Source organism: Tenrec ecaudatus, chromosome 10, assembly GCF_050624435.1.
Source record: "Tenrec ecaudatus isolate mTenEca1 chromosome 10, mTenEca1.hap1, whole genome shotgun sequence".
NCBI lineage: Eukaryota > Metazoa > Chordata > Mammalia > Afrosoricida > Tenrecidae > Tenrec > Tenrec ecaudatus.
In genome coordinates this window covers 135863249-135887913 of record NC_134539.1, presented here as the reverse complement: position 1 = coordinate 135887913, position 24665 = coordinate 135863249, and the positions used below count along the sequence as shown (strand labels likewise).

General features: G+C 53.6%; 1 protein-coding gene across 1 annotated transcript; it reads right to left on the bottom strand.

Annotated features, from left to right (window-relative positions):
- Window positions 1-389: 389 nt before the first annotated feature.
- On the bottom strand, window positions 390-11831 carry IGFBP4 (insulin like growth factor binding protein 4). Its single transcript, XM_075561794.1, has 4 exons — window positions 11180-11831; window positions 4176-4333; window positions 3458-3592; window positions 390-1588 (listed from the first exon to the last, which is right to left on the bottom strand). The coding sequence occupies exons 1-4, from the start codon at window positions 11526-11528 to the stop codon at window positions 1454-1456; spliced, it is 777 nt and encodes a 258-aa protein (XP_075417909.1). The 5' UTR covers window positions 11529-11831; the 3' UTR covers window positions 390-1453.
- Window positions 11832-24665: the final 12834 nt, after the last annotated feature.

Here is a 24665-nt window from a genome sequence, read left to right as displayed (position 1 = left end):
CTTCTTCCCCAGCCTCCCGGTTTCCCTTCACCGGCCTTCCCGCCCTGTGAACTTTGTTTTGGGGCCCAGGTGCCCTTTCTACCTCACGTGTGATTGTTCTGGGGTACTGTTCGCTGTGCAGGCCTATTTTTTGGCTGAAAAGTGGTCTTTGGGAACGGGTTTAGCTTCCCCTGTAAGGGCCACGCCGCCACTCTACCCCCTTCTGCATCTTGCTCCCACTGTCCCGGGTCTTCTAAGGTGACCTTGAGCAGAGCCGTCTGCAGTGGTAGCCGGGCACCATCTACTTCTTCCGGTCTCAGGCTAGTGGAGGCTGGGGTGCCTGTGCTCGACTAGCCCTTTGGATTCATTATCACCCCGTCTCTTAATGGTAAATAAACCAACAAAACACAGTTGTCTAGACATGTTTTGGTTTTGTTCTGTTTTGTTAAAAAAAAAAGAAAGTCATTATATCCAACTGGAAGGCCCCTAAGGGGGAAGGGAGATCAGAGAAGGAAGGGCAGGGAGAGGGGTGTGGAAGGGAGGCAGACCCACAGGTAGGAGTCATCCTAGTGACCCCATGACTGTGCCCACAAGCAGGGTGGGGAGCAGGACTCCAGGCAAACCCATTCATCCCCAAGCTTGTGAGTCCTCCACTCCCTCAGGCATTCAGTCTAATCTTGCATTCTCTCCATCACAACCGCTCCGAGCTGAGTCCCATCTCCCTGCCCTCTGTCTTGCAGGTCTTCCTCCAGCCTCTTCCCTCCCTGACCCCAGGGCCTCTGCGGGCAGACAGCCACGCAGATGGCACTCCACTCTGACTCAAAGGTGGGCTTATTGCTACAGAGCCTACCCCTTAGAGAGGTCTGGGGAGAAGAGGAGGGGCATCCAGTGAGCCTTGGACTGGGGAGTGGGCCTGGGTCCCAGGACCTTTGAGCCATCGGCCACCCCAGCCCCAACCCTCTGACTAATCTGAGCGGAGAATCAGTGGTGGCGGAGCATGTCGGCTCTTCTCTTCCGATTCTGGGAGTGCCATGTTCCCCACCCCCTGGCCTGCACGTCACTCACACGACTGGAGCAGCCCCCACAGGCCCAGACCAGAGGAAATCCGAATTAAGAGGTCCCAGGACTGCAAACTGGAGCTGGCATGTAGTATGTGCCCACTGAATGTCTTCAGCTGGCTGGCTGGAGGAACGAATGAAGGCAAGACCAATCTGGAAACACGACAGAGTTCCCTATGCCACGATCAGACCCCCTAAGGCTACCTAAGTCCAAAAAGGATACCCCCTGGCTCCGGCTCACCCTCAGAGCACACTTACTATGCCCATAAACACATACATGCACACACAAACACACACCCCCAAGGGAAGTTTTCTAGGTCAGAGGCAGAGCAGGACTTAGCCTCATCGGGCAGCCCTGCAGGCTCCAGGGGCCAGGGGCAGCAGGGGGTACTGAGCTCCCTGCCTGCTGACAGGGCTCACTCGCGGAAGCTGTCAGCCAACTGGTGGCAATCCAGCTCCCCCTTCAGCTCCAGGCCTCCCGGAAGCTTCACTCCCGTCTTCCGGTCCACACACCAGCACTTGCCGCGCTGCCCATCCAGGGCCGGGTGGCACTATCAAGACAGAAGCATTTGTGGTCAGTTTCCAGGTCGAACAAGAGAGATCCCAAACAACTTGCCCCAATCCCGGCCCAACTCCCAAGGCCGATAGTTAGTAGCTCCAAGACAGGCTCTGCGGGGCTCCTTCTTGAGCATGGTTCCCCTGAGCTCACTGGATGGAGGGGAACGTGGTCACGAAGACCCACATGGTCTCTGTAAGAAGGGCCCTGGAGGGGAGACTGGATCCCTGGGGCTGAAAGCTGAGGCTGAATTTGAAAGGCTAATGTTCAAGGTGGAGCTACTTCAAATGGGTGTTCTGGCTGGGTTTGAAACTTAAAGTGGAATTATGGTCAGGAGCAGAATCCAAGTTGAGGGTGATGCTAGGATCAGGATGAGAGTTGCAGGCGATTACGAATCATGACTAAAACTGGAGCTGGGTGAGGAGTAGAGACTAGGTCAGAAAGGCAGGCACAGCAAGAGGTCAAGTCGGAACAACTGACCTGGTTAGACCTCCCCCTTGAGGTTTGGGTTGAGATTCTATGATGGAGGGAATACGGTGAAATTATAGAACCAAAATTAGAGTTGAGGTGACGGTTGGGCCAAGGGTCAGAGGATAAAGGATCATGTGTCAGATCTTTCATTGGGACAAGCATAGAATTATTGTTGAGGAAGGTTGGCGATAGGCTCAGGATTGGTTTGGGGTTGGGGCTCTCTCTGGTCTTCCACTCATTGCACACTGTGACTTCTCCTAGTCCCTTCTCATGCCAACCTGAGATGTATAGCCCCCAAAGCAGCCGTTCCCCTCCTAACTAGCTCAGAGGCAGTTCCCTTGGTGAATTTGGCTGCAGGACACAGAAGGATAAGTATGGATCGAGGTCCACAAAGATCTAGAGAAGGACACCTGGCACAGGGCTTCCCAGAACACATCCTGCATAGGGCACCTCAGGAGCTTGCCCAAATGTACCATCCTTTCAAGGGGACACAGCCCAGTGCATAGGCTAGAGTCAGGAATGGGACAGGCCAACCTTGTTGAGTGTCCCAGCCTCCTGGGGGCTGTCAGGGAGGACAGTGGGCCCAGGGGTTGAGTGAGCAGAGCAGAGCAGGGCTGGCTTCATGTCTCCCACCCTAAGTTCCTGTCTCCAACACTGCATCTGACTTCACCTTCATCCTTACTCAGCCTGGGAGAAGGGGAAGGCCGAGACCCCTCTCAGATTTCTCATGACATGGCCCCTCTGCTCCCCGTAAGGCCTCGGCTAATCCGCGATAAGGAGGACTATTCGTAAGAATGGAATAGGGTGAGTGGGAGGCTACAGGGAAGCCCTGAAGGGACAGAGGTCCTGCAGCCTCCTCCGTACATGGTGATGCCAGAGGTGGTGGAAATAACACTGACGGAGAAGCTGGAAAACAAGTTCCAATCCCAGGTCTACCGTTAACTCACTCTATGCCAGCGGGTCTCAACCTGTGGGTCACGACCCCTTTAGGGGATCAAACGACTCTTTCACAGGGGTCTCCCAATTCCTAATAGTACCCAAATGACAGTTCTGAAGTAGCAATGAAAATAATCTTCTGGTTGGGGGGGTCACCACCACATGAGGACCTGTATGAAAGGGTTACGGCATGAGGAAGGTTGAGAACCGCTGCTCTATACCTTTGAGCCAGACTTTACCCCTCTCTGGGCTTCAGCAGCCGCTGTGAAGAAGGAGATGGACAAGACAAGCTAAGGTTCTGAGGCTAGGGGAGGGCACTGGGAGGGCTCCAGGGATGCGGTTGAGTTGGGTTGGTGCCCCCTCCTGAGATGCTCATCCTAGATCATCCAGTAGAGAAGCCAGGAATGTCCCTGGGGCTGCGGCCAGGATGGGGCTGCGGCACGGGAGCGAGACCTACCTGTTTGGGGTGAAAGTTGCCATTGCGGTCGCAGTTGGGGATAGGGATGTTGTAGAGGTCCTCGTGGGTGCGGCTCGGCGAAGCGGCCAGCCGCTCCAGGGCCCGGTGTAGCTCGCTCTGGCAGGAGCCCTGGGGCTTAAGAAGAAGAGGGAACTAATCAGAAGGAGAGGCAGAAGGTTCCAGACCAAGCAGTCCGTGCTAAATGGGGGCTGAAGGTCCTGAAAGAAGGAACAGGGCCTGGAAGTCGGGGGCATTGGCTGGAAGGGCAGACGGAGGGCCTTGAGTCTAGGAGCTTCCAGAAAAGGGAAAGGCATACAGGGATGGGCCTTGTCGGGAAAGCAAGAGAAAAGATGGGGCTTTGCCCTCCGGTAACGAGTTGAAAATCTTAGAAGCCCACGGAGCAGTTCTACTCTGTCCTGTAGGGTCACCGTGAGTCGGCATTGACTCGATGGCAGGGAAACGGCAGAACTGGTTCAGCTGCACTCATGAACACCACTGATAAGCAGAGAAAATAATCCCCGCAAAGGGATGAAGACTCGTCGCCGTCTCCCTCCGGGTCCTGGTGGTACAGACTATCCTACATGCATGCACACAAGGCAGGCATCCAAGGGATGCTTGCTGTCGGCACTCTCTCTAGGTCTGGTGGGATGTGGGAGACAGAGAGGGGGACAGAGAGCGCACGCCTGCCTGTGTGCTTGCAAGGGTCAAAGGTCCTCACCACAGGCCGGATGTCCTCCCGGGGATGCCCAATGATCTTCATCTTGCCCCCGTTGGTGTTCCGGTCTCTCATTTTGGCGAAGTGCTTCTGCAGGCACCTGCGGTCATGGGCACTGCAAGGGCTGAAGCTGTTGTTGGGGTGGTCACCCTCATCCTTGTCTGCAGTGAGGCCGAGATGGGGAGAGGTCACCACCGGGAAGGACAGAGGATTTCACCAACATGCAGTCATGTTCCCATCATCCTGGGAAACCTACAGCCGAGCAGCCCCCCATCTCCTCCCCTACTCCTTTGGGTCCCCTCAGGAGTACATTCTTCTGGAAGTCCTTGCTTCCTCCCTCACCCCACCCTGTTCAGCCTGCAGCCGAGTCACCACCTGTAGCCACCCGGATGACAGGAGGGTCCCCTGGGCCCTGCAGGGAGATGGAAGACAGGCAGTCGGCTTCTCCACAGGACCTCATCCCTCCTCCATTCAGCAGCTCCCACCATCCCCCTCTCTGTCTGCTCTTCCTGCCTCCTTCCCTGCTCTGCCTTGCGTCTGGCTGGGCCGAGCGAGCCAGGGTATCCGAAGGCTGTCCTCTCTGCTGACCCTCTTCCAAAGAGCCAGACTCAGAGTTTCCATGTGTGAGGTGGAGCCGGGCCCACAGGCTCTCCCCGCTGGCTGGCTGGGTGGGAGACAAGTGGGAGTGGGTGTGTATGCCTGCCTGTGAAAGTGCGTGTGTAGAACTATGTGTATGTATGTGGGGGGGGGATCCACCAAGGCACACTCACAATCTCAGCCCCTTCTCAGGAGACTTCAGACCCCACCCAGGTCCACGGCTCTGGCTCAGAGCTAGAAGGTGGGGGGGGGGTGTTGAAGACAGACCCTCCGTGGCATCTCCTGAAGGTTCTATGTGAACCACCACCACCAAAACCCACCCACAAGGCCCAGGGTATGGACCACGGCCCCTCCTTCCAGGCAGCCCACCCCCGGGACAGAGCAGAGCTGGAGCCGGAGCAAGAGGCTGGAATACCTCTCCGCAAGGCCGAGGCACCTCTGCAAAGCTGGGTCTTGGCAGCTCCCTGCCGCCTGAGTCCACAGCCCTTGCCAGCACTCCAGATGTTGGCAGCCAGACAGGAGCTGACATCTGGTTTGCGTCAGGATCCTTTTCCTGAGGAATTAGCAGGTTCCTCCACGAATGGCAGCGGTCCCAGAGCCGCCTCTGGGTCAAATGGCATTTTTCTGCCTGGCCAAAGCTGGGGGGTGGCGGGTGCCGGTGGGGGAGGGTACTTCTCTTTTATTCTCCTAGTTCAGTGGGGGGGGGGCGGGGGGGAGTTGGAGGGAAGTGTGGAGGAAGCGTGTAGACAAAGAGAACCCAGGCAAGGAGGAATCTAGACTTTTCGGAAAGTCTCTCTCAAGACTCCCTCGTCACAGGTCATTTCTAAAATCGAGTCCCTCAGAGCAGGAAGGTTTCCACCACCGGTGGAGCGGTGGAGGCATCCCAAAGGGAGACGCTGGAGGCGATCACTGCTTCTGGACCCTTACAGCCCCCAGAGAGGACTCCTGTCCACTGAGGCCATCAAGTGCCTGAGGGTTAACCAGGGAGAAGAGACTGAAAAGCACATTCAGCCTGTGTGTGGCATGGCAAAAGCAGGGGCCAGCGGCCATCACAAGATCAGGACTGCCCCAAGGGGACCCTGAGAAGAAGGGTCCTGGGCCCTCCATTTTCTTCCCTGGAGCCCCTCCAAGGACCTGCCGCCCTGGCTGAAAAGACCCAGGCTGACCGCTAACGCCCACACTTGCCCAAGTTGCATTAGAAAGCCCCGGGGCCTGTGGGTCAGGCCAGGTCAGTTTCAGGGGTGTAGGCTGCCGCTGGGGAAGAGAGAGACATGGGCAATGCAAACTAGAACGATGAGAACTTGGCCTTGGAACCACAGAGGCGGAGTCAAGATGTGAACAAAAGGCCCCACCGCTTCACCAGCACAGACAATACTGCTGGGGGGGTGGGGGCGCCCTTTGAACCTGTGGAGATTTGGGTTTTTGAGTTTGTCCTTTGCTCAGTGACACCTGTATCTCTTGGTAAATAGACAGCCTGTTCTTGGGCTTGAAGAAGGGGAGGGGTTTTTTTAGGGACTAGGGCAGCCTCGGGTCATGGAGCCAACCTTCTCCCTCAGAGGTTTGGGGCATCAAAGGGGAGGCTGAGTCTCAAGACCCTGGAGCAGGGGCTCAACCCCGACCAGGTGTTCTGACACGCTGGCTTGCATGCAAGCCAGAGGGGAATTACTCATGGATATTTGAGCTCTTTACCCCCCTAACTGAGTAGTTACTGACTGTTGTGGTCCAGTCAGAACGCCAAGCCATGGGACCCCATGCACAGTGAGATCAAACTATGGTGACCTGCGGGATTTACAGACTGACGTTTCCCAGTTGGTTATCGTCCCAGCATGTGTCTCGTGGAGAAGCTACCACTGATGAGAACTGCGGGGTCCTCTCATGGAAACCCGAGGCTGGGTGGAGCACAGGGTGAGCCTGGAAGCCTGTCTTCGGTTCTGACCTGCACTTCTACCAGTTGTGTTGAAGCACTTCCAACCCACGACAATCCTGGGTGTCAGAGTTGAATCGGTGCTCCACGGGGCTCTGGGGTATCTGGGAGACACTGAGTAGGCAGCCTGCTTCCCCTCCTCCCTTCAAGGTTTCCCCAGTGTCTGAGCCCCTTATCTCTCGCTCACGGCTATACTTAGAGTAGAACACATCACCTAGGGCAGTGGTTCTCAACCTTCCTGTTGCAGCGAGGCCCTTTCATACACTTGACCCCCAACCACAAAATTATTTTCGTTCCTACTTTATCACTGTCACTTTGCTACTGCTATGAATCGGCGACCCCTGTAAAGGGTCCTTCGACCCTCAAAGGATCCCCACAGTTTGAGAACGGCTGAGTTAGCGAGTACGGCCTCCTTGCTCTCAGGAACACAGTCAGTCGACACCCACCCGCTCAGGCTGGCACGTTCAATTCACAGATGCGTACGGAGGACACACACTCGCCCATGTGAGCACGCTGAGCCTGCCCTGCTCAGACACCCAGACCCAGGTAGGGCACAATGACTTTGCCAGACTCCCTGTCCCCTGGGGCTTGTTGGTTTTCCATTTAATCATTAACTTTTCCTTGCCCAGCCTTGCGCCGCTGGCAGACTTGAGGACCCGCCCCAGGACCCACCCCTAGGCCCTGTTTGTGACAGTGAGGGAAGTAGCCTTGGGTCTTTTGAAAATATTAACATTCTAGACTCAAAGCTGGCTCACTTGTTCTTCCTGCACATGCAGCACGTCCAGCACTGCCCGGGCGCAATACCTGCTGGAAAAACCCAGACGCCATGGGTTCTCTGAGCAGGAGCTAGAAGAGGGCCTGAACCCCTGAAAAGGTCCAGCCTCTGAAAGGCTTGTTTGGGGGTTTCCAAGGTAGATCACCTCGTTTCCTCTAGTTCCTGCTCTATCCCCACCCCACCCTACCACCCTACTTGGAGCTAGGCCAACTGCCAGCCAGCCACCAGGGAATGAAGGAGCCCAAAGCTCACAGCTTTGGTACCAGAGTTGCACAGTTCCTGGTGGAAAGGGGAGAATTTCCTCTTTCCTGCTGCCTAATCTTGGTCCCTGACTCTTCCTCAAGCCCAGCCCCCTCTCCCCAGAAAACACCCAGGGTGAGGCTGTGATCCAGGGAGCCCCAGAAACAGGCATTTCAGCCACAATCTAGAGGGGCAACCACCAGCCTACCCCAAAACAAGGTCTTTTCTTTGTTCCCTGGTTGAAGACAAACCCACCTGTGCTGAAGGCCAGGCCCCAGGGGTGTCGCCCTGAGCAAGGGGCTCCTTTGTTGCTACCCCAGATTAATAAATTAGAGAGGGACAGGGGGCCTGTTTTCCCCAACCTCAATAGGCATCAGAGCCCAACCCTCTTTCCCGGCTCCACCAATGTCCCGCCATCCTGGCTGTAATTCAGTGAGCTCGAACTCCACCCAAGCCAGGCCCTGTGATCTGGGTTTACCGGTGAGGAAAGGAGTCCCTTTCCGCTGGATGCAGAAGGAGGAGGCAAGACTTATCTCTTCAGTTCCCCTGTGTTTAAAGGGAAAGGCTCCTCAGATTCCAGGCTTGGCCAAATACTGAAGAATGTGAGCCAGCTCTGTCCCTGCTTCCCCCTCCCCCAAGGCACAGAAATTCTGGGAAGGCCCTGTTCCCAAGACATGACTGGATTCCCAGTACTGAAGCAGGGGAGACAATATTTGCCACATTGACTAAAAATTAACCTGTATGTTCCCGAACCTGTCCCAGAGGGACTTAGACTACAGTTAGGGAATTCCCCAGTCCAAGCTCTGCGTCCACTGCCACTCCCACCCCGTGTCCCAGAGTCCAGGGCCAGCAACACGGATGCAGAATTTGTAGTATTTTGATGCATATCTTCCAGTTCTCCACCCCCCCACCCCCCACTTCCCACTCCATCCCCCGCCCACCTCCAGTGAGGTGAGTGTAACTGTGTTAATCCTCAACCTGGCTGTGTGGTTCAGGAAGCTGGGGGCAGGAGGACCAGTTGAGATCAGTATACACTGTGGAGAGCAGAGGCAAATCCAGGGCAGTGGACCCTGCTGAGCCAAGGGAAGTGTGCCAAGTGACGTCCTTCCACCAAAGGAGGGGGGGCCAGCGCAGTCCCGAGATGAAAGGCAAAAGGAAGGATTTGAGAGTGAGTCTCCAGGCGGGCCTTGGGGCCTGGAGGGGCAGTGGTCTGTGGATAGCAGAAGGCTAAAGAGGAGAGGAGAGACGGGGGAGTGCAAGCCATCTTGTCTCACCAGGCACCCCGCAGGGCTGCTGCACACCTCTAGGGGGCACCTTTCACAAGGTGCAAGGGGGCCCAGGCAGGGACAGGGAAGCTTCTGTACTAACAGGAGTTGTGTGGGCATGGGCAGAGCTCGCCAAGTAGGTATCTAGTACCTCCAGAGGCCTCCAGGGTTCCCCCCTCTAGATAGCTGCACTCCTGCATGGGGGGAGGACAAGACAAGAAAGGAAGGGGAGTTGTGTGAGATCTGGGCACTGTAATCCAAAGGAAACCTAAAACAAAAAACTCCAAACTCACAGCCAGCGAGTCAACCGACTCACAGTGACTCTACAGGACCGGGTAGAACTGCTGTTGTGGGGTTCTGAGCCTGTCACTCTTTACGAGAGTAGAAAGTCATGCCTCTCTCTCAGAGTGGCTGGCGATTTCAAACTTGCGATGAGCAGCGCAATGTGTAACATCACCACTGTGCCACCAGGGCTCCTGGCCAAGGGAACCTAAAGACACCCCATCCCTAGGCTTGCATGGAGCACAGGACAACCACAAACTCCTATGGCCTGCCCTCCAAGAACCCCAGGGCAACAGTGTTCTCCGCCTCAGGATGGGGTGCTTCTACCCAGTTGGGATATAAGGAGTGCCCAAGACCTCTGAGACCTCTTCTACCCAGGTTCAAGGTGGTAAGAGAGGATGAGGCCACCAATCATCCTTACCTGGTACCAGATACCAACAGGACAGTGAAGAATGGAGACACAAAAGGAAAGTGGCCCAGGATTCTCAGAGAGGACTCAGCCCTCCCTCTCAGTCTGGTCTGCTCTGCCCCACGGTCAGTGCCATACTCCCTTCAAGCCCCTCTCCCAGAGGTGCTGCTGCAGGGGGGAGGGGGCAGAGAGGAAGACAGGTTGTCAATCCTCCTAGACTGCTTTCTGCTGACCCATCTCTCCTGCCCAGGGGCAGGAAGGGCAGAGAGAGCAGAGAGGCCCAAAACCCAGACTCCTGGGGTCCACCTCCTTCCTGTTTTCCCTGCATCCTGCTCTCCTCCAGCTAACAAGCTGCAGAGGATTGAGGAAGTGGAGCGGTCTGGGACCATGGGCAGGAAGCTCGGGCCAGAGTCCCAGCATCCGGACTGCAACAATGGGAGCTTCAGCACTAAGAAAAGAGGCTCAGAGAGAGGGCAAAGGGGCGGGGGTGGGGGGTGCACAAGAAACAGAGGTGAAGGTACAGCAAGGCAGACAGTGGGAAGGTAGCACAGAGACATGAGAAAAACAAGGGACAGAGACAGAGCCTGAGAGAAAAGTGAGAGAAGAAGCAGAGTGACGGAAACGGAAACACAGAATCAGAGGGAGAAACTGAAAAGGGGCGGAAGAGCTTGAGGAAAAGAGAGTTAGAGAATGTTGCTCGTGAAACCAGAGGCTGAGAGGCACAACAAGACAGAACAAAAGAATAAGAGGGGGAGGGGTGACTGAGAAAGATTTTAAGTAAAAAACTAAAAGAGGCTCTCTGAGAAATGGGGAAAGTGGACGGGGAAGAATGAGATTGGGCCCAAGGCCTTCAAAGAGGTAGTCTCTCTGTCTCTCTCTTTGTCTTAAGCTATCTTTGTCTCCCCTCTGGGCTGGGAGCCAAGACAAGAGCTCCTCTTCTGCCACCTCAAATGGCACCTGCCAGGAGCGTGGCAGAGGTGCCAGGCCTGCCAAAGAGACCGCATCTCCCCAGTACCTCCCAAGTCATGAGGAGCTGCATGGGGTCTCAGGCAAGCAATTCTGAGGCGCCTCCAATTTACACAGCCCACTCACCCCTCTTACAGATCTAGTGCCTCAGGCTCCTGAAGGTGAATCGAGGTCCCTAGACTGAACACAGGAGACTCAACCCCCACTCTGCCACCCCATCCTGCAGTTTTCTGCAGGGGACTGAGTGCACTAGGCCACCCAATCCGCCACTGGGGCACCAGTAGCCAGGCCTAGCACCCCCAACACCACGTTTCTCCAATAGTCGTCGTCCTTGGGAGGTCTGAGATGAAGGGACAAGACTCAGTCCCCCTGGGGGGGTGGCAACAGGCTGCTAGGGACTCCGTGGTCATTTCCCTGGCTGAGCCTGCCCCCGTGCCTTGGCCACGTACCTACCTTCTCCTCGGCTACGCACAAAGGGGTTTGAAAGGACCCTCGGCGCTGTAGGAAGGGGAGCGCACTCGGGCGGCCTGCGTGGCCAGGGCCCCTTACCAGCGGGCTGCAGGCTCTCCTGGATGGCCTCGATCTCCGCCAGCTCCATGCACAGGCCTTGCCCGTGCATCAGCGTGTGCAGGGGCTTCTCCACCCCCCGGGGCGGGTAGCAGCGCAGGCCCGTGCCGCAGCGGGGGGTGTACACCCCGCACAGCATCCCCTTGGACAGGGCGCAAGTGGCGCAACAGCCGCAGCCGGGCTCCCGCACCAGCTCCTCACAACCCACGGGGGCTTGGCAGCGCGCCAGCTTCTCCTCGGAGCAGGGCGGGCAGTGGATGGCTTCGTCGCCCAGGCTCGGCCCGGGCCCGGCGGCCAGCAGCAGCGCGGCCACGAGGCAGAGGGGCAGCATGGCCGGGCGAGGACGGGACGCGGGCGCGGGGCGCGGGGCGCGGGCGGACAGAGTGGGCGCGCGGGCTGGCGGCAGGGGGGCACGCGGCGCGCCGGGAAGCCGACCCGGAGGGCGCCGGGAGACGGGGCGGCCGCGCTGGCGGACCGGGACGGAGCCGGGGAAGTTAGCAAGCGGGCCGGAGGGGAGCGAGCCTGGCGGCGGAGGCGCCGCGCCGCATCCTCGGCCGGTCCGGCGGCGGGTGGCTGGGGGCTAGGGGCTGAGCGGCTGCCCGAGGCCGGCTCCCCGGGACTTTATACCGGCCCCTGGCCACACCCCCAGCGCCTTCCCAGAGGTGGGGGCGCCCGGGCTGGCGAGGGGGAGAGGGAGAGGGGGAGGGGGAGGGGAGGCGGCCGTTAGGGGGAGGGGGCTCTACCCTGAGTCCCCGCCGCCGCCGCCGCGGCCGCCACAACATCCCAAAGTCCCTTTCTGCCGAAAAAGGAGGCGGCGCGATTTTGGAAGCCGAGCGCGGCGCTGATAGCGTCTCGGAACGCGAGCCGGGAGGGGAGAGAGAGGGGAAAGCTAAGGGACTGCCCCTTGGGCCCCGCCCGCCCTTGGAGGCTTCTGCCCCAATCGCCCCGAGCCGAACCCCACCGCAGTCGCCCGTCCTGCGGACCCGCGCCCGCGGGCTCAGTCTTCCAGTAGCCCTCTCCAGCCCGGTGTTTCCCCCTCAGCCCTTAGAGACCCAGGGGGAGGCGGGAAAAGGGAGACAGGTCCTCCACTAGGGCCACCGAAGGGACCGGTGACCCCAAGGCGTTCCTAGACTTGGCTCCTCCCAAGCTGCCCGCATCTCCCCAGGACTCACTTGGGTCCTGGTCTACCCTGCCTTCCTCTGGGAAGAATGGACTAGGGACCCAAATGCAAGGGGTAGGGGGCAGGTGCCAAGCCCCTCCTTCATTCCTGGGTGGTTATTTCTACAGCCCAAACCCCTTCCTGCATACTGCACAACTCCAGGGGGCACCCTGCCTCTTGTGGTTGCAGATTTCAATCTGCAACGGTTTCCCAGCAGGAGGCAGCCAAAAGGTTTGAGGAAGGGGCGCCTCTGGGGTCCTTTTGGGGGCCAGTGTTGGGACTGGCTCTTCGACCCTCGTGGGACACCTTTGGGTGCCTGTATGCCTTTATTTTTCCACCCGTGCCCTAGTGCCTCTAGGATTGGGAGGGGCCCTTGAGTAGCACTTGGAGCTGGGACCCATCTCCTAGATTCCCTTTCGAAACCATTTGCCAGTTCCTGGTGACCCCAGTGTGTCAGAGCAGAGCTCTCTCTGCTCGGCAGGGTTGGCAGACCTCTTGGGCACCGATCTCTCCACAGGAGAGAGCGGAGATTTTTCTCTTTTCCTTTTTTGCCGGGGTGGGGAGGGTTGGCCTAGAAAACTGCATGGCAGCCTGGCTAAAGTGAGACCGGTGTTCTGCACCCTCTCCCAGGGTAGGATGGAGTCTTTCAGCCTCCTGAGGCTGGTCCACCCCCACTCCTCCGAAAGTGCTCATTGTTTGAGCCCCAGGCGAGGGAGAGTCAGGCAAGCTGTCAGACCTGAGGGACAGAATCAAAAAGCTACGAACTGAGGGCACCTCCTGGCAGCCATCGGAACTGCAGAGGACGAACACCCACGGCCGTCGCAGCCGCTCTGTTCACAACCACAGGAAGAGGAAAACAACCTAACGGTCCATCGCTGGAAGAATGGAGAAATCAATTTGGGTACATACACACACTGGGATAAATAAGGATAATGATCAGGATAAGCCTGGAGGACATGGTAGTGAGTCGTTTTTAAGACTGCAGACGTGAGAGGGCCCCGATTCTAGGACCTCATCTCACCTCACAGACAGATTGGGGTCTCTGTTGCCTCATCTGCCTAGAGTACTCCCTAGGGGAAACCTGGCCTGTCACTGGTTCAGAAGCCTGTCCCCTGTCCTCTCCCACGCTTCATTATTACTAAACCCTGTCTGCACTTGGACACGGCCCCCTTGGAGCCTGAAGGTCCCCTGACTACAAAACAGAGCTAGATCATCCCCACATCCCCACCCAGCCTGCCTCTTGAGGCTTCTGCAAGAATAAAATGGAACCAGGAAAGAGGGCTCTGATTCCAAAGCCAGACTTTCCCCCCGGAGAGCAAACCCGGGAGGAGAGTGGAGAAGCAGAGAGCGCTGACTGTGGATAGTGCGAGTCAGTGTGGGAAGTCTGGAGAGCTCTCCGTGTGAAACCAGAGGCCAAAGGCCCACATCTCCCCATAGCACCTCCTCTCACCCCCTGGTGTCCTTCACCTGCACCCTTTGACTGGGGCAATTCTAGGGAGGAAAGGTCATGACGCAGGGCCCCCAAACACCTCCCCACCCTCCACGCAGCACACACTGACCACACATTCACTACAGTAAACCCTGTGACAGCCTAAACCTGACATACACCAGCAGGTGTGATCCAAGGATTTTCAGTAATAAAATCTAAATCTGAAGGAGTAAACAGTATCAGAGCTTAAATTCTGAATACCCAGTTTGCAGAAGGCTATGGATGACAGTTAGTGGAAGCCCAAAATCGATTTGCAGGGTCCCCTCATGCATTAAACCTTCAATAAATCCTCTGTGACCACAGTCTAAGGATGGGACCAGCTTTGCTGTCAGACACAGAGCACTGTCAAGTTCATCGTGTCAGATGTAGTCAGGTTGCAATGAAATACCTTATCATTTGATCTCCCTTTTTACCCATTTTAAAGTTGTTTCAGTTTTCACAATTTTCTTCTTTGCCCTAATCATTTTCTTTTTACATTTTATTAGGGACTCATACAACGCTTATCATAATCCATACATATACATACATCAATTGTATAAAGCACATCCGTACATTCTTTGCCCTCATCATTTTCAAAGCATTTGCTCTCCACTTAAGCCCTTTGCATCAGGTCCTCTTTTTTTTTCCCCTCCCTCCCCGGTTTTCACTATTTTCCTCTTTCTTTTCAAGTGAGGTGTTTCTCTGTTTTGTTTTCTCCTTGTTGTTGGGGTTTTTTTGTTTGCATGCTTGGTTGTGTCTTGTAAGATTTTCTGTGTGTGAAATCCAGGATAGGTAAATCTATAGAGAAAGTAACCGGATTAACAATTATCTAAGGGCATGGCAGGGGAGCTGATAACAATGAATGTGAGAAAATGTTCTGAAATCGGTTGTGGTAAGGATTGTGCAAGTCTTCTTGAGATGGTTGAATGATTAAACTGTATGATATGTGAATTCTATGCCCAATAAAACTTTTTTTCAAACCTGAATCTGTGTCGCAGAAACTCATCGGAGAAGGAGAACCCAAATCTTTTCCTCTGATGGACAGCTAGAGAAAGTGATAAAACTGCAGGCTGTCAGAGGCAGAAAACGTGTGAGGCTTAGAAAGACACGGAAGTGCCATCCAAGTCCAGCTCCCAGTGCATGCACCAGGCTTCGTGCTAGCCCTCAGGGACATGGAGAGGCCTTTAAGGGGCTCACTGACTCCAGGGCGGCCAGCGATGGACATGAACTGTGTCCAGGATATATTCTTGGAAGCGGTGGATGGCAGCCTTCAGTGTGGATTACAACTCAGTGTAAAGAAAGCCCAACTCCTCACAGCGGGCCCAATGGGTATAGCAGCGTGATACGTGGAGAAAAGTTTGCAGTTGTCAAAGATTTTGTCTGGGTCCCTGAGAATTGAGTGTGGATCCAAGCAAGACTTTTATATGGGACCCTGTGGAACTTAAGGAACAATGATTCATTCTACATTCAAGGCATGGGGAGCCTAATCCCAGCTCTGCCACTGCCTCCCTGGAGGGCCACACACAGTACCAACACTTTAAGCTTCAGTTTTACCATCTGGAAAATGCGTGAGGGAAATGCATTCAATTGTAAGGCCCTTCTGGCAGGCCCCCTGGTGTCTGTTTGCATGGTCTCAGGCCCCATGCTGGTCGGGCCTCTTACTCCTACTTGCAGTCTGCCCTACTTGCAAACTGATTATCACCAACAGGTCTTCTCTCCCTCATTACCTGAAGCACGCACAGGGGACAAGGGGCGAGTGAATGATGCCGGCCCCTGTAAGAGCTCTGTCTCCCTGCAGTGAGAAGAAAAAGCTCGCCCAAGGGCATGCGGTTAGTAATAAGAAATTGAGTCAAGACTGGGTCAGATAGCTATTCTGCCTGCTGTGCACGTTCCCCCCCTCACCCCCACCCACCCGCACCACTGCCTCTCCTGACAGGACCATCAACCAGCCTGCCTGGGGCTCAGGACTGGAGGAGAAGGACACGGAGGAGAGAAAGAAGGGGCTATCTTAGAGAATCTCCCCGGAGGACTTCCAAAAATTGAGCCACAGAGGGGCCTGTGAGCAGAGAGAGCCAGATGTGAGGATGGGGAGGCTGTTTCCCCTCCATCTTCCTCTGACACCTGCTGGGTCCAAGATCAGGGTATCTGCTTGGCTGGGTACCTCTTGGCCTGACAGATTAGAAGCGCAGAATCAGAGCAGGGCCTGTCTTTCCTCATCCTCCTGGAGAGCCTTCGGGCCCTGCCACTGCCTGTTCTCCCAGCCCTGGGGAGCAGTGTGCAGTCTACGCCTACAGGCCCCAGGAAGACTACACCAAGGGACCTCTGGACCCAGAAAGAGGTCCAGACCCAGAACAACTTCAGAAAAGCAGCCTCAGACTCAGTGAAACCCTAGAAAGAAGAGCCAGGATGCAGGAGGTCCCCAACACCCTCACACATGGGCCTTTATTCCCAGCTGCACATGCCCCCTCCCATCCCCAGTTCTAGGAGTTCACAAAAGCACCGGTTATGCTTCTGGTGTTACCCAGGCCTCTCTTTCTAACCTCATCATTCCACACCCAGAACCAGGATCTCTGGCGCCTCCCACCATCCCCCTTTCTGTCTGGTCACCCCAGTCCACGTTCCCTCAGCCCTTCTCTCCCCTCTACCCAGAAGGACATCCTGGTCTAAGGAATCTCCCCAGCTTGGTGGGGATGATGTCTCCCAGCTCAAGGAGAGGAAAGTAAAGAGAGAGGCTGTGTGTGTCCCTTCTCTCATCTGAGAAATGGGGGTACCTATCTCACAAGACGGTGACGAGAACGCGTGCAGTGTGGAGGGCTACGAAGGCTGGCTTCCAGGTAGACCACATTTAAAAGTTACACGTAAAAACACATACTAGGATAACACCGCACATCCCTCAGATTGGTAAGAATCTTAAATACAATACCAAGGGTTGACAAGGACGTGGAGTAAGGAGACTCTCATAGCATGCTGTGAAGAAAACAAATTTCCACAACCACTTAAGAAGCAGCCAACAATTCCACTCCCAAATATATACCCAACAGAAACGTGTGTGCACATAGATATATTCTGAAAGACATATACATAGCAGCATTGTTCAGAATAGCCAACAATTAGAATAGTGGAATAGAAAATGCTCTAGTTCTATCCTGAAATACTGCACAATGACAAAATAATAATAATTCATAAATTATCCAGGGTTCATGAGGGAGGGAGAGAGGGGGAAAATGAGGAACTGATACCAAGGGCTCAAGCAGAAAGCAAATGTTTTGAGAATGATGAGGGCAACAAATGTACAAATGTGCTTGACACATGGATGGATCTATGGATTGCGATAAGAGTTGTACGAGCCCCCAATAAATTTTTTTTTAAAAGAGTTACAGTCCCAAGGGCTCAAATAGAAAGTAAATGTTTAGAAAATGATGATGGAAACATCTGTACACATATGCTTGATACATTTGATGTATGGGATATTATGAGAGCCGTAAGAGCCCCCAATACAATGATTCTTTTTTTTTTTAATTATTTTTTTAAAACAATTTATTGGGGCTCATACAATTCTTATCACAGTTCATACATATACATACATCAATTGTATAAAGCACATCTGTACATTCTTTGCCCTAATCATTTTTTCTCCTCTTTTCTTTTTTACATTTTATTAGGGACTCACACAACTCTTATCACCATCCATACATATACATACATCAATTGTATAAAGCACATCCATACATTCCCTGCCCCAATCATTCTCAAGGCATTTGCTCTCCACTTAAGCCCCTCGCATCAGGTCCTCTTTTTTTTTCCCCTCCCTCCCCGCTCCCCCCTCCCTCATGTGCCCTTGGTAATTTATACATCGTTATTTTGTCATATCTTGCCCTATCTGGAGTCTCCCTTCCCCCCCTTCTCTGCTGTCCCTCTCCCAGGGAAGAGGTCACATGTGGATCCTTACAATGATTCTTAAAAGGAAAAATAAATGCGGCACAATGGAAAAGTGTGAGCCAGAGCTTTACCCAACGACATGGGTGACTCACACAGACTTGTCCCCAACCCAACCCAGTGTCAGAGAGCCAGCTCCAACTCATGGGACCCTGTAGATGGGCCCCAAGGCTGTAAATCTCCACCACAGCAGATAGCCATCTTTCTCCCTCATGTTGCTGTTGTGTTTGAACTGGTGACCTTGAGATTAGCAGTCCAATGCTTACCCAGCAGCCCCAACCAGGGTATCAAACAGTTTGTGGAAAATAGAATCGAAAGATGATGCCTTTTTCCAGGAACTCTTGGAAGCTCCTGGTAAAGTTGAGCAAAAGCTCACAACTGCATGGTCCCATTGCCATCCACTTCACCAGCAGGCGACGCCCCTCTCTGGATATAAAGATTGAGGTTCTCTTTGGGGATCAAGGGAGGGGGTCTTGTGAAGTGTGGTTAGTGTTATTTGGTTACGTGGATGTATTTGCTATGTGAACACCAAACACGGCTTATCTCTGCACCTAGCCTTGTGCACCTTATGCTTCAATTTCATTCTTTCAAATGCATGGTGTTTGTGTAAAGAATGCTTGCTCTCAATCAACCTGCTTGGGCCGGATCCCTGGCAGATTTAGGACTGGTCACCCCACCTCATCGTTCACATGAAGTGGTTATTGTACAGGATGGCTGTGAGGATGAACCCATGGGCATCAATGGGTTCCAACTCCTCATGACCCCACAGGCAGGGCAGAACTGTTCCATAGTGTCCCCCAGCTTTCTCATCTTTGCCAGAGCAAAGAGCTTCATCTTTCTTCCACGGAGCAGCTGGTGGCCTTGAACCTCGGACCTTGTAGTGAGCAGTCCAAGGCTTACCCTGTCATACTGCCAGCACTCCTTTCACAATGACTAAATGAACAAATCTCTGTAAAGCTTAAAATGGTACCTATTAAATGCCCAATGAACATTAGTTATTAGCCATGACCAGCCAACTAAGTGAGATTGAGAATCCTGGAGCCAAAATGCCGGCGCTGAATCCTGGCGTCGCCATTTACTAGCTCTGAGACTTTGGCCAAGTGGCATCTCCTTATCCTCAAATGCCCTCGGTCGTAAAAAGGGGTTTAACACCATCGGGGCCTGAGAGAGTAGTGCGAGAACCTGCAAAAAAAAAAACCTGCTTATCACAGTGCCAGGCACAGAGGAACGCTCAAGGTAGTGTAGCCATTATGCCTACCGATCCCCAAAGTCACCCCATTTTATAGATGGGCCCCAGGCAGTAGAAAGGCGGGCTTAAGGTAACACGCAGCTGAGTGTGATTCAAAGTCACTTATGGGATGTCAGAACCTGTGTTCTCATCTTCAACAGCCTCCAACTGTGTCCCCACCTACGTCCAGAGGCGCCAGACTGCCTTGCAGCCGCTCAGGCCCTGCTTTCCCCAGCTCCACGGTCAGGGTTCTGTGTGGCCAGAGGCTGCCATGGCTTCTCAGTCTGCCCAGCTCTGATGCCAGCCCAGGAATTCTGCTGGCCTCAGTCAGGGGCTAGAGTGCACAGGAAGGGAGATGGCCAGGGAAGTCGATAGATACTGGCTAGAGGCACTTAGCTCCCCACTCTCCTCTTACCCCAGTCATGCTGAGCCCCACCTTAACCCTCCCCAAGAACCCCACCTGGGATTTCTTCCCCTTTCAGAGCTGGAGGGGGTGGGGGCTGGGGAGCGGTAGTTACTGCAAGTGGGGACGTCCCTTGCATTCTCACCCCATTCTCCAGGCTCCCTTGCTTTTGCATCGCAGACATCTATGGAGACAGAAGCCTTGATCGAGTAGTGGGTTATGAATTGGATGGATAACCACAAGGTCAGCAGTTCGAACCCATCAGGCATTCTGTGGGATAGAGATGAGGCTTTCTGTTGCTGGAAAGATTTACAGCCTTGGAACTTAAAGAGGCAGTTCTACCCTGCCCTGCAGGGTAACTATGAATAAGAACCCACTGGATGGCAATGGCAGGTGGGGGGAAGGGGGGAAGGGGTGTGTAGGAAGGGGTGTGTAGTGTGCATAGACGACTTTCTCTGGGCCTCAATTTCCCCATCTGTGTAACGAGGAGGTTGGATTTAATAATCTAAGAACCAGTCTAGTCCTGATCTTCTCTCTACCCTGCTTCCTGGTCCATCTGCTGGGTGCACCTGCCCTACTGGGTTCCTCAATGTTGGGGAAGTGCCAGCCTGGGAAAGAACTCCCCAGGGACTATGGAATCCTCTGAGGAAACAGTGGGAGGAGGGTGGGGCATAAGGAAATTGAAGAGCTGGGGTGAGGCAGAAAGCCCTCCTTACCCACTTTCATCTCTTCTCTAGGGAGTGTCTGCTCCAACAGAGAAAGCCGGAAAGAGGGTCTCCTAAGCCAGACGATGAAAAGGAGTTTAGGGGAGTCCAGGGAACAGACGGCTCAGTAGGATCCCTCAGAAATACCTGGCCTCCAAGCGCCACCCTGTGGCCAAGACCAGCACCACCTGTGGAAAGAGAGCCAGGCCATTTACTAGCTAGAACGTGGTGGGTGGGTGGTGCACAGGTGTGGGTGATGGTGAATAGGAGAGGGGTCATTTTAAGGGACTGGAAAGGACATCACGCTTGGTGAAGCCGGGGCGCAGGGAAAAGGGGAATACTCTTGATGAGATGGATTGGCACGGTGGGGGGGCAAACATGACAATTGGGAGGATGGTACAGGATTGGGCATAAGGTCTCTACAAGTGCCACGGGCACCCAACAACAAGGCTATGGATCGGGTGGGTAGAGTGGGTGTTGGGTTGATACCAAATGGGAGCATTCTTTGGGTAATGGAAGATTGACGGTTCTCTGTACTACTGGAATCTCAACCCATTAAACCAGTTTCCTTTGGAGGGAGTTTCCAGAGAGGTCTCCTCTGACATCCAAAAGTAGAGCATTCCTATGACGCCATTCTTTTTTTACAAATAGTTTTATTAGGGGCTCATACAGCTCTGATCACAATCCATACATCCATCAATTGTGTAAAGCACATTTGTACATTCATTGCCCTCATCATTCTCAAAACATCCACTCTCCACCCAAGGCCCTGGCATCAGCTCCTCATTATCCCCCTCCCTCCCGCTCCCTCCACCCTCATGAACTCTTGATAATTTATAAATTATTATTTTGTCATATCTTGCCCTGTCTGACGTCTCCCTTCACCCACTTTTCTGTTGTCCATCCCTCAGGGAGGAGGTCACATGTAGATCCTTGTAATCAGTTCCCCCTTTCCAACTCACCCTCCCTCCACCCTCCCAGTCTCGCCACTCTCACCACTGGTCCTGAAGGGATCATCCACCCTGGATTCCCTGTGTTTCCAGTTCCTATCTGTACCAGTGTACATCCTCTGGTCTAGCCAGACTTGCAAGGTAGAATTGGGATCATGATAGTGAGGAGGGAGGAAGCATTTAGGAACTAGAGGAAAGTTGTATGTTTCATTGTTGCTACATCGTACCCTGACTGTCTTGTCTCCTCCCCGAGACCCTTCTGTAAGGGGATGTCTAGTGGCCTACAAATGGGCCTTGGGTCTCCACTCCGCACTCCCCTCCCTCCTTCACAATGATATGATATGTTGTTCTGATGATGCCTGATACCAATCCCTTCTATACCTCATGATCACACAGGCTGGTGTGCTTCTTCCATGTGGGCTTTGTTGCTTTTGAGCCAGATGGCCACTTGGACATCATTCTTAAGAAGATGGATGTAAAGAGAAGAAGCAGTGACCATTAATTGATAAGGGAAACGTTTTGAGTGTGCCCAGACCAAAAAAAAACAAAACAGTAAATGATACCAAAATAACACGTACCACCTAAACCAACACTAACCCAGAGTATTCACAGACTTGGATCAAAGCTGTGGTCGCTTGATACTGAGGTGCGGAGTGGGGCTCCCAGTGAAGGGGCTTGGAGGCAAAACCTTCAGAGCTGGGGGTGCACACCACCTCTTTCAGGACTCGCCACGAAACAAACACTGAATGTTACTTCTTTCCATCTTCTATGACAGGAAAAATCCTCTTGGAATTTTCCTCCAGTTAGCAAAAGCAGGTCTTTTGACAAAGTGAAGTGGTATAAAGTGAACTTTTGACAAGCAGGGGTTCCTGAACTGGCGATGACAGGACCTGGAAGCTAGTAGACAATACATGATTCTGTGGGTAGTTTACTCAGTGCCCCCCTCCCTCAGGTCTACCTCAGAGGCCCCAGATGATCGTAGAGCCAAGGACAGACATACACACACGCACGCACACACACACACACACACCCCAGAATCCCAGGAACATCCAGTGTGCTTGGATTCAAGGCTATGCGGTCCTTCCAGAGCTGCCATGCCCACACGAGCTCACAGGAGCCGCTGGGACTCAGAACCAGTGGGGTCTCTTGGGTCAGAGTCTTCTCCAGGGTAACCAGGGAGGTCAGCCAAATTCCCAGGGAAGTTGAGGTCTCTAACCCTCTCCTTTGGCCACCCCCTCAACCCCCACTTTCCTATATCAAGACTTCCCTCTACATTTCCTTTTAACTTCTTTCTGGGGACCGCTCTGTCATCACTGAGCTTTTTAGTCATCTTTTCTCTAGCTGATCTTTGGTCCTAACTAGAATGTGTGTTACTAGACCTGGACCCATGTACCCCCACCTCCCTTTATTCCTTCTGTCTCTCCCTCCCTCCTCCTTTTCAGCTGCTCTTCTTCATCCTCCCTAAACCTTTCCTACAGGAGGGCATCCTGTGCCACACCTGCAGGCTGGTGCACAGTAGAGATACAGTAGCACTCATTGGTTCCCACCTCACCCCCTACTACCTGCTCCTTGGGTTCAGCCTCCAGCTCTAGAGCAGGGTCATCTCATCCCGTGCCCTATTCTCCTTCCCAACTCAACTCCTCTCCCACTGCCAACTTCTCAGGCTTGCCTGGGAGAGACTTGGAGGGAGTCTCTGGAGCCTCCAGTATAAAGGTGAGCCCCACTGAGGTGAGTCTCCTGAAGACAGCATCAGCCAGTGTCCCCAGGCCATTGCTCTCACTTTATGACTACTACCTACATGCCTTCTTCTCCTCCACCTTTCTTCTCTACTCCAAACACCTTCAAACATGTCGCTCTAATTTCCCCTCCCACCCAGACTGAGAATTATGTAATCTTGGACATGTCACTTAAAAAAATTAAATCATTTTATTGTGGGCTTGTACAACTCTTATCACAATACACACATACATCCATTGTGTCAAGCACTTTTGTACATTTGTTTCCCTCATCATTCTCAAAACATTTGCTTTCTACTTGAACCCTTGGTATCAGCTCCTCACTTTTTCCCTTCCTCCGCACTCCCCCCTCCCCCAGACATGTCACTTTTTATATGTCATTAACATCTATGAAAATGTCTCCCCTCCCCCTGGATAAATCATTCCAGATGCCTCCCCTGCCCTCTCCTCTCTTCTTTTGCTCAACATTTAAGCCACTGGCATACCATACCAGTTCCCTCATTCCTGTATCAGCGCTGTCTCTCTCCTAAGGATTCTGGGCATCAGGAGATGCTCTGCTTCCTCCTTTCTCCTAGGTCTAGTGCCTCCTGTACCAAGCACCAACACACGCACATGTACACACACACGCGCAACCTTTTACCTCTGAGTAGTTCCCAGGTATATAGAGGCACCCATGATGGTCCTGTCTCTGCTGTCCAAAAATGAACTTCATGTGATTCTCTGCTGAGCTCAGATGAAGCACAGGAAAGTAGCAGTGCTGTCCCCACCACACCCCGCAGCTCCCCACCAGGGATCTAGTTAGTCTTGGCCTCCCATAGCGCTACAGGCAGATCTGTGATTGGGAAATTGGAGGAAATAAAGATGTCAAGGAAGAGGGCCTAGTCTCTCTTGAGCTGCCTCTGAGTTGGGGGCAGTGGAGAAAATCCCTCCATTCCTACAGTCTTGTTTAATCTATTTATTTTTCCATGCTCTTTTCCGACTAGGTCCCCTCTGCCAGGTATCTCAGGTAAGGGGTCTCCTGCCCTCTACCTCCACTGTGATCCCCTGGAACTAATTCCCAGCTCTTTCTGGTTTCTCAGGGCCAGCATCTGGCAGGCACCTAGAAATCCCCTTTGTATGCAATGCTTTCCGGGGAGCCCCCAGGCCCACAAGTCTACCTACTTCTTCAACTGCTGCTGCCAAGTCCCGCAAGAGCTCCTGCAGTAGGCTGTGAGGAGGCATGCAGGAGAGACGAGGGACAGGGGCGAGAGGGGGAAATGGCCAGAGTAAGACCATCTTGTGTGAGCTGCGGGAGGAGGCTTGTCCTAAGGGATTCTGTAGCTCACTTAGCCAGCTGTCCCTTTGATTTGGGATAATGACATGAAGAAACTGAAACTCAGGGAGAATTATTTTTTTAATCGTGTTTATTAGGGGTTCATACAACTCACAATCTATACATACGTCAATTGTGTAAATCACATTTGTACATTCATTGCCCTCATCATTCTCAAAACATTTGCTCTCCACCTAAGCCCCTGGCATCAGCTCATCATTTTTCCCCCTCCCTCTCATTCCTCCCACCCTCATGAACTCTTGATAATTTATAAATTATTATTTTGTCATATCTTGCCCTGTCCGACATCTCTCTTTACCCACTTTTCTGTTGTCCGTCCCCAGAGAGGTGATTATATGTAGATCCTTGTAATCGGTTCCCCCTTTTCAACCCACCCTCCCTCCACCCTCCCAGTCTCGCCACTCTCACCACTGGTCCTGAAGGGATCATCCACCCTGGATTCCCTGTGTTTCCAGTTCCTATCTGTACCAGTGTATATCCTCTGGTCTAGCCAGACTTGCAAGGTAGAATTGGGATCATGATAGTTGGGGGGGAGTATTTAGGAACTAGAG